The sequence below is a fragment of the Orycteropus afer genome, unplaced genomic scaffold (assembly GCF_000298275.1).
Source record: "Orycteropus afer afer isolate SDZICR_OR568_19922 unplaced genomic scaffold, OryAfe1.0 scaffold00139, whole genome shotgun sequence".
NCBI classification, from domain to species: domain Eukaryota; kingdom Metazoa; phylum Chordata; class Mammalia; order Tubulidentata; family Orycteropodidae; genus Orycteropus; species Orycteropus afer.
The window spans coordinates 915,881-925,854 of NW_006921726.1; the positions used below are offsets into that span (position 1 = coordinate 915,881).

General features: G+C 37.5%; 1 protein-coding gene across 1 annotated transcript in view; it reads left to right on the plus strand.

Moving 5' to 3' along the window:
- Nucleotides 1-9,974, plus strand: part of SPECC1 (sperm antigen with calponin homology and coiled-coil domains 1) — a 449,155-nt gene that overhangs the window by 263,816 nt on the left and 175,365 nt on the right. The window contains exons 8-9 of the mRNA XM_042781619.1: nt 247-392; nt 1,470-1,570. Coding sequence (XP_042637553.1) covers nt 247-392; nt 1,470-1,570 — 247 coding nt within the window. The remainder of the gene's footprint in view (nt 1-246; nt 393-1,469; nt 1,571-9,974) is intronic.

The window sequence follows — 9,974 nt, forward strand, 5'->3', positions numbered from 1 at the left end:
ATTATTTAGAGCTAATATCATGTCATTCTACATATAAAAATATTTCTGACAATTCCAGGAAAATATCTTTTTTAAAAAAAATTGAGATATGTTATTTCTTAAAGATGTAAGGGTGATATAGAAAGGATTTTAAATTTAGGATTCTCCTTCCAGACTTGTTTATTTCTCTTCACTGTTTCCATCTATGTCTTTTCCCCATGGGAATACCCTCCATCTTTTCAATTTGATTTACTCTTTACCATGCAGACCTGTGAATGAAGAGTCAGAGTCCTCCGAAGTGGATGCTCCTGGCCGGTGGCATGGTGTCTTTGTTAACAGAACGTCCCCAACACCTTCAGAGTCTGTAACCACTGTTAAGTCACTTATCAAGTCATTTGACTTGGGACGTCCAGGTATTTAAACATTTTATTTTACAAGCAAAACTTCAAACTTTGACCCAATATACCAAGCCTGTCTCTACTCTACACTGGCCCTAAGTTGGATACAATCAAAAAGTTTCTTTCTAGATCATGCCATATACAGTCATGCCTGACTGAGACTCTAGTGAGACAGTGGAGAGGCTGGCTTCTGTTTAATATAAATACAATTTCCTCTTTCACCCCACCTCTTTACTTCCAATTCCTACTTTGCCACTTCTCTTTTCTTATGGGGATTAGCAGGATAACCAAGAGGGTTCATCTTCTAGGAGATGGAGCATTGAATCTAATTGATGCATTTGGCTTTCTTGTTGGGAACCCTGGCTGTCATCGTCTTGCAATGTACTGTTAGACCTTTTTCTAATTAGTGTGTGTGAGCACTTCTAATCTATTAATCCCAATGTTGGTACATTCCCAGATTTTTCTGGAACTGTCTAGGTGACTTACAATTCCTCTTTATTTATTCTGATATACATATATGAGAAAAATACATATCTATACCTTATACACATAAATATAGTAAATAGAACAAACAGAATGTACATATATCTACATTCTTAGCATGTAGCGGTATCTTTGTTACCTTCATTGAAAATATGCCCTTTGTATTAGAAGACTGTAGTAATAGCTAATTCTAATATGTACCTGATTGTCTCTGATAGTTTGTAACTAAATTAAGACTAAGATTAAACTACAAATATTAAAAGATGTTAAAGCCCACTGATGTATTCAGTCTGTGAAGAAGGGAAATGAGTTAACAATAATGGTTTGTGCAAAAACTATCCTATCCTTTCTTGCCATAGATCCCTCGTTACACTACATTTTCTTTTTCCTCAGTTTCCTCCTTTTAAAACCAATCCTCCATTCAGCTAACTCCTCCATTCTCATTCCCCAGTTCAACACTATTCTAGAAGAGAAAAAGATAAAAGAATAATCATTATACTAAACATGGAATACTTTCTTAGTCACCAAAAAAGTCATGACAAATCAAGAACTATTATTTTGTATTTTAAACTGAAACAACATGTGACTATTCCCCTCTTTTCTTGGTAGGTGGAGTGGGACAGAATATTTCTGTCCATAAGGCCCCCAGGAGTCCCCTAAGTGGAATACCTGTGAGGACTGCTCCGGCCGCTGCTGTTTCTCCAATGCAGGTGTGAGAAGAGTTTCTGTGGTTGGGTGATACCATAACGATCCCTTATGCCTCAGCAATCTAAGAGAAGTTCCTGATTTATTTGTTGAGACACGTCTCACATAATTGTTAAAAAGCTGAAAATAATAATGAAATGTTCATAAAAATTACAATTTTGGTGCCTGATCAAGGTCCCAGAGTGACATGCTAAACCTCATTCAATTCTGTTAATAGGTCCTATGACACTTTTTGAAGTTTTCAATTAAATGAAAATAGCAATTTTTATTAGAAATGAGTATTGAACAGGTATCAAAGAGCTGTTTGCCCTTTTAATGCCCCACAGAGAGAATGTTTACAATTTATAAATGCTCAGATGTTCACTGGGTACAATCTATGTCTTCTTTGCCCTCTTCTGAAAGTTTTAGGACCAGTGCTTGGAGTTTTTCTAAGACCAGAGCATTTGATGTTATAACATTCAGCATACTGCTCCTGCTGAGTTAAGATTGATGTTGTTATTATAAATGCTACTTTTTGTATCAAAGAGCCTTAGTGACACAAACCGCTAAGCACTCAGCTGCTAACTAAAAAGTTGATAGTTTGAACCCACCAAGCAAGCAGCTCTACAGGAGAAAGGTCTGGCAGTGTGCTTCAATAAAGATTGTTGTTGTGTGCCGTTGAATCATTTCTGATTAACAGTGACCCTATGTGACAGAGTCACACTGCGCCGTAGTGTTTCCAAGGCTATAATATTTACAGAAGCAGATTACCAGGTCTTTCTTCTGAGGAATCACTGGGTGGATTCGAACTATCAATCTTTTGGTTAACAGCCAAGTGTTTAACTGTCGCATCACCAGTCAAGCATTCTACTTTTCACGTGGGGTTGCTAGGAGTCAAAATTGACTCTATGGTACCTATCAATAACAACAAATTTTTTGTATCCTTGGTAGTTATGTACATTGTTGGGGAATCTTTTATTTTTTCTTATGTTTTAGCCAGTAGAAAGTAAAACTTACAATTTATATAGCTTGAAAGTGTCTTTCTCTTATATGTAAAACCAAATAAAACATTTATTTATTTTATGATTATCATTAAGTTTATTTAATAAACCTGAAACAAGTTGTGCTTCATTTTTGCTCATTTTTATTGAGCTATAAGCACTTGTTTGCCAACAAATGTTTACAACTGGCTCTCGAGAGAAGGGAAATAAGCCCTGATTTTTAGAGTTTGCCAGTTTCTGTCATTTAAATATTCCCACTATGACCAATTTCAGACTATCAACATGGTGTTGGGAAGAGATGCCCGTTACATAGTATTTCTACAGTACAGATAAAGTTGGCATAAATAACCACAGTAATAAAATAATTGGAAAATAATGAGTTTTAAGTTTTTATTACTATTGCTTTGAACCTGGCTTCCAGAATTCCTGGAAATTTAATAATCAGCTCTAATGAGCAGGTATGTACCATCTTCACCAAACCACTGACTATAATTCATGTAATGTAAATTACACATCTTTTCAATATACAGCTTGAGGTTTTTTCATATGCCTGGTGGCAAAATGGTTCAGCACTTGGCTGCTAACCAGAGGTTCCTCAGAAGAAAGGCCTTAGTGACCTGCTTCCATAAAGATTGCAGCCTTGGGAACCCTATGGACAGTTCTCCTCTGTCACATGAGGTGGCTGTGTGTCAAAAATCAACTAAGTGGCACCTAACAAAGCAACAGCATAGCTCTTGTGACCAACACCCAGATATAGAATGTTCGCCTCAAACCCTTTATGTCTCCAACTAGTCAGTAACCCTTTAGAAGTAAGCACTACTCTGACCTCCATAACCATAGATTACTTTTGCATAATCTTAGACTTCACAAAAGTAAAATCATATACTATCTTATTTTCCGTGACTGGTTTGTTTCACTCAGCTTTATGTTTATGAAATTCATTCATATTTTTATAGTAGTTTATTCTTTTCTATTCCTGTAGTATGCCTTTGTATAAATATTCCACAATTTATCCATTCTACTGATGATTGACTTTTGGATTATTTCTAGTTTTTTTTACTCTGATGCTTATTTTAAAATATGTTTTCCCAAAAATTTCACTATAGAAGTTGTTGTTGTTGTTGTTATGTGCCGTTGAGTCAGACCCGACTCATAGTAACCCCTCCTTGGGTTCCAAGGCAGTATCACTACGGAAGTAGATTGCCCCATCTTCCTTCCGAGGAGTGGCTGGTGGGTTTGAACTGCCAGCCTTCTGGTTAAAAACACCATCTCCCCTTGAGCCCAAGAAGTAATCACTGTTTATGTTATATTGTATATACTTCTGGATGTTTGTCTTTACATATACAAATGTTTGTATGTATGTATAGAGAGAGACATACATACATGTATTACATAATAATTACATATTACACATTATTCAGACACTTGTTCATTTCACTTTGTCATTATAGTGTAAATTCCCTGAGGGAGGGAGTTATATGTTTATTTTGCTTGCTGTTATATCTCTTGTCTAGAATAGTGGCTAGCACATATCATAAACCAAAAAAAAAAAAAAACTCACTGCCATCACATTGGTTCTGACTCATAGCACCCCTCCTTGGGTTTCTGAGGCAGAATCTCTAAGAAAGTAAATTGCCCAATCTTCCTTCCGAGGAGTGGCTAGTGGGATCATAGAAGCTCAATAAATATTTGTTGAATGAATAAAAGGAATGTATCAGAGACACCTTTAAATGTCAATATATGGCAAACTAATGCATTCTTTTTTTTTTTTTTTTTTGCTGATTTTTTTAATAGACTTATTTTAGAGGGAGCTCTGGTGCCATAGTGCCTATTTTGGAGCAGTTTTAAGTTTACAAGTGGTGGTAACAGTGGTTAAGTGTTCAGCTGCTAACTGAAAGGTGGCAGTTCAAACTTACTGGCTGCTCCACAGGAGAAACATGTGGCAGTCTGCTTCTGTAAAGATTTATAGCCTGGGAAACCCTATTTGGGGTAGTACCACTCTGTCTATAGCATTGCTATGAGTCAGAATTGACTCTGCAGCAATGGGTTTAGGTTTTTGGAAAAACTGTACAGAAAGTACAGAGAGTTCTGTGCTCTTCTCTCCCCATTGCAGTTTCTCCTATTATTAATATCTTGCATTCTTCTGTTACAATTGAATCTCTATATATTTTTCATTATTAACTAAAGTTGATAATTTACATTAATGTTTACAATTTGTGTGGTTCTATGAATTTTGACAAATGCATAATGTCATGTGTCCATCATTACAGTATCATTCAGAATAGTTTCCCTGCCCTAAATATGCCTGAAATTCATTCTGTTTAAAGGCTATATAATCTATTATGGTTTATTTAATCATTCTTCTATTGATAGATATTCCACCATGGAGGTTACAAAGACTTATGGCTAGAAAAACCACACTATGTAATTTACTACACCGCAAGGAGTGTATGTGATATGCAGATATGAGAAATCCCTCTAGCTAGTTAAGCAGGAAGGAATTTAATATGGAGGGTTTGGTACCAGGGAACTGGACAAATAGACTGAGATTCCAGGAAAAGTTCCCAGAACTTCTCAAAGTTAGCCCATTGAAGAAGCTGCTACTTCTACCAGAATCAGGAAGTAATTCTCTAAGTGTTTCCTAGAGCCATCACTTCTGTCAAGACCTTGGATTGATTTCAAGACCACACTGACTCAGATGTCGTCAATACCAGCCATACAGATTCTCTGTGCCATGCTGCATGGCACCTACAAAGCCAGGTTCCAGAAACTGGAACCTCTCTTTCCCTGCCACAGAAAAGCAAATGCCTCCAGGCCAGGCTTATCAGCAAATGTTGCAAAAGGGCAGACTTAACCTTTCTTGTGCCTTTCAGATCTTCTGAGAATGGGCGTGTTTGACAGAAGCTTGTTCATGTGCTGAAACAAATTTTAAGGGAGTCTGGAAAATATATCCTTTAGCTTTCCAAAACCAAAAAAACCAAACTCACTGCCGTCGAGTCACTTCTGACACATAGTGATCTCCTTTGGGTTTTTGAGGTGGTAAATCTATGGAAGTAGATTGCCCAATCCTCCCTTCATGAGTGGCTGGTGGGTTTGAACTACCAGCCTTCTGGTTGGCAGTCAAATGTCCTAGGCACTGTGCCATCAAAGCTCCATTCTCTTATAGCTTTCCATTCTCTTATAATTCAGAAGTCACCATACAATGACACTAGAATGAAGTTCATTGAGCTAATACTGAGATCTCCCACAGATGCCTGTATGGTCTATACTGTAGAATGTTTCATGTGTATTTTGCTCTTGTTTGGTAGAAATTCTATGTATTTCTTAGCTTAGTTGGTTTACAGTGTTGTTCACATCCTATATTTCCTTATTGATCTTCTATCTGGCTGTTCTATCCATTATTAAAAGTGGCATTTTGGATTCTCCAACTACTAGTGTGGAACTATCTCTTTCTACCTTCAGTTCTGTTAAATTTTGTTTCATATATCTTGGAACTCTGTTGGTAGTTGGAACTCTGTTGGTAGGTGCATATATGTTTTAAATTGTATCTTCTTGCTGGATGGAGCATTTTATTAATATATAATGTGCTTCTTTGTCTCTTGTACCCTTTTTTTGATTTGAAATCTATTTTGTCTGTTAATACAGCCATCTCAGTTCTCTTTGGAACTTTTTCCATCCTTTTACTTTCAAGCTCTTTGTGTCTTTGTATTCAAATGAGACTCTTGTAAACAGCATATAGACGGATCACATTTGTTTGGTTTTTAATCTGATCTGTCAACCTCTGCCCTTCAGTAGGAAAGTTTAATCCATTTACATTTAAAGTAACTACTGATAAGGAAGGACTTACTTCTGCCATTCAGCTATTTGTTTGCTGTATGTTGTATATGATTTTTGTTCCCAAGTTTATCTATTATACTGCCTTTTGAAAAATATTTATTGAATTTTTGTAGCTAACGTTTTGATTCACTTCTTCCCTTTTCTGTGTATCTTTTAATTGTTTTCTTAGTGGTTACTTTGGGGATTACTATCCCTCTCCATTTATACTGTTATTGTCACAAATTACGTTGCTTACATTGTGTGCCCAGTAACATATATTTATAAAAGAAAAATTATAAACCAGAAATACTGGTTTTTGTATTTGGCTATGTAGCTACCTTTGCAGTGTATTTCATTTCTTCTTACAGTTTTGCTTACTACGTAGTGTCTTTTCATTTCAGCTTAAAGGACTCACTTTAGCATTTCTTGTAGATCTGATCTATTGGTAGTGAACTCCCTCAGCTTTCATTTATCTGGGAATATGTTAGTTTCTCCTTTATTCTTAAAGGATAGTTCTGCTGGATATAGAATTCTTGATTGTCAGGTTTTTTGTTTCTTTGTTTTTTATTAACATTTTAAATGTCATCCCACTGCGTTTTGGCCTCCATCATTTCTTATGAGAAATCAATTGTTATTCTTATGAGGATCCCTTGTACGTGATGATTTGCTTCTCTCTTGCTGCTTTGAAGATTCTCTTTGCCTTCAGTTTTTGACAATTTAGCAAAACATGTTTCAGTGTGGATCTCTATGGGTTTATCTTGCTCAGAGTTCATTGAGCTTCTTGGATGTGCATATTCATGTCTTTCATCAGATTTGGGAATCAGTTATAATTACTTCAAATATTTTTTCTGCCTTTTCATTTCCTTACCTGAGACTTCTGTGATGCATATGTTAATGTACTTAATGGTGCCGCACAGGTTTCTAAGGCTTTGTTCATATTTCTTAATTCTTTTTCTTTCTGCTCCTTAGACCTGATAATTTTTTAAAATGTGTTTTTAAAAACCAATATTTTTCTACATATCCTGAAATATACATGAATATTACAGGAAGGATACTTATGAAGCTGATTAAGAATGACTACTCCTAGGGAGAAGAAACCTTGGTGGTGTAGTTCTTAAGCACTCAAGTGCTAACCTGAAGGTTGGTGGTTCTAACCCACCAGCTGGAGAAAGATGTAGCAGTCTGCTTCTGTAAATATTACAGCCTTGGAAACCCTATTGGACAGTTCTACTCTGTCCTATAGGCTCACTATGAATCAAAATTGCCTTGATGGTACACAACAACAAAACAAAAACAATTCCCAGAGAAAGAAGAACTGGTGATGAAAGTGGAAGAAAGACTCTTTTCACAGTATGCCTTCTGTGCTGCTTTTGAGGATGTGCCAGTTGCGCTTATTGACTATTAAATAAAGGCATTACTTTAAAAGCGCCTCCTGGTGGTTCTAATGTGCTTGAGACCTGTTGTATATACATATACATGAATACCCCTGTTTGTGCTGTTCTTTTTAAAAAAAATTTGTATTGTGATTTGGATGAATGTTTACACAGCACATTCACTTTCCATACAGCAGCTCACATACATTTTGTCTCATAACATTGACTGCAGTTTCCCACAATGCAACCGCTCCCCTCCCACTTCCTCCTGTAGTTACCTCTTCCTTGTGTCCTTCCCTCTCATGCAATCCTGCCCCCTGAGCTGTCTCCCTGTGCATCCACAGCCCTTCTGTTCTCCCATGATTGATCTCTCCAAGAAGTATATCTACCTAATGTAAATGTTCAGCTCATATGCCTGTCTTTTATTTGGCTGGAAGCTACAGAAATGGATTCAGTTCCAGACCTGAAGGGCAGCTAGGGACCATAGGCTCATTGGTTCCATCAGGCTCTATCAGACTGCAAACCTGACACCCCCCCTTTTTTGTTAATGATTTTGACTTTTTATTATTATTATTGTTATTATTTTACTTATTCTTTTTTAATTGCGATTCGGGTGAAAATTTACAGAGCAATTTCACTTTCCATACAGCAGTTCACATACACTTTGTCTCATGACATTGATCACAATTTACCACAATGCAACAGCTCCCCTCCCACTTCCTCCCCATAGTTACCTCTTCCCTGTGTCCATCCCTCCATGCACTCCTGCCCCCTGAACTGTCTCCCTGTGCATAAACAGCCCTTCTTTCTCCCATGATTATTCTGTCCAAGGAGTGTATCTACCTCAGGTAAATGTTCAACTCATATGCCTGTCTTTTGTTTGGCTGGAAACCACAGGTATGGGTTCAATTCCACACCTGCAGGGCAGCTAGGGGCCATAGTCTCAGCAGTCCCACCAGGTTCTATTGGACCAGCAAACCTGATCCCCCACCCTTTTTTTTAATTCTCCAAATGATTTTGAGTTTTGTCCACATTGTTCTCCCTCTCTGTTAAGGATCTCATACATAGATCCCCTTCCAAGTGGATGACAGTGGTAGCCAGGCACCATCTAGTTTTTCTGGTCTCATAGTCATATAGGCTGCAGATTGGATGGTGTACCAGTCGCTAGGACTAATTGTTTCCTTGACTTTTTGGTTTTCTTCATTCTTTTTTGTTCTGGACGAGGAGAGACCCATCGTTGCATCTAGATGGCAGCTTGCTAGCTTTTAAGATCCCAGTCACTACAAAATAAGAGGAACAATGTTTTGTATAGTATGTTATGCCGATTGAGCTTGGTGTCCCCTGCAACTATGGTCCCAAGCCCACAGGTTCAACTACTCAGTCCCTCTTGGTAGCTGGCTGTGACCAAGCAGTGACCACAACCTTACCCCTTGTCAGCTCTGCTATATACCTGAGAATTCTGATCATTTACTTAAACTTACAAGACCATTGTCTGCCAACCCTATACATGTTCTTGGATACAGTCCCTTCTTCATAGACATACCTAATAGTTCAGCCTGTCCACCCATCTATCCACCCGTAGACCCATATTTGCCTTCACTGACAACGCAGTACTGTATGTGCAAAAGAATTCATCTTTGTTGTCTCTGCCTCCTATGTACCTCTCCATGTCTTTCTCTTCCTCAATGCCACCATATTGGTCACTCACATTTGGTACATTGCCCTTCTTAACACCCAAATCAATACTTATCTCCATCTATCTAACAGTGTTTCCCTCCCCACCTCTCCCCTCCCACCCCTGGTAACCAACAAAGAAAATTTCCTTCCATAGATAAACTTTGCCTTGACTTTTACAATAACGGACTAATACTATATTTGTCCTTTTGTGATTGACTTACTTCACTCAGCATAATGTCCTCCAAGTTCATGAACATTATGTGATGTTTTGCAGATTCTACATTATTCTTCAGCGTTGCGTAGTATTCCATTGTGTCTATGTACCATAGTTTGGTTATCCATTCCTCAGTTGATGGATATCTAGGTTGTTTCCATCTTTTGGCTAGTGTAAATAGTGAGGGGGTCAGGCTGCAAGAACATATATCTGTTCTTGTCATGGCTCTCACTTCTTTAGGGTATATACCTACTAATGGAATGGCTGGGTCAAATGGTATTTCTAATTCCAACTTTTGAAGGACTTGCCATACTGCTTTCCACAATGGTTGTACCATTTTACAGCCCCA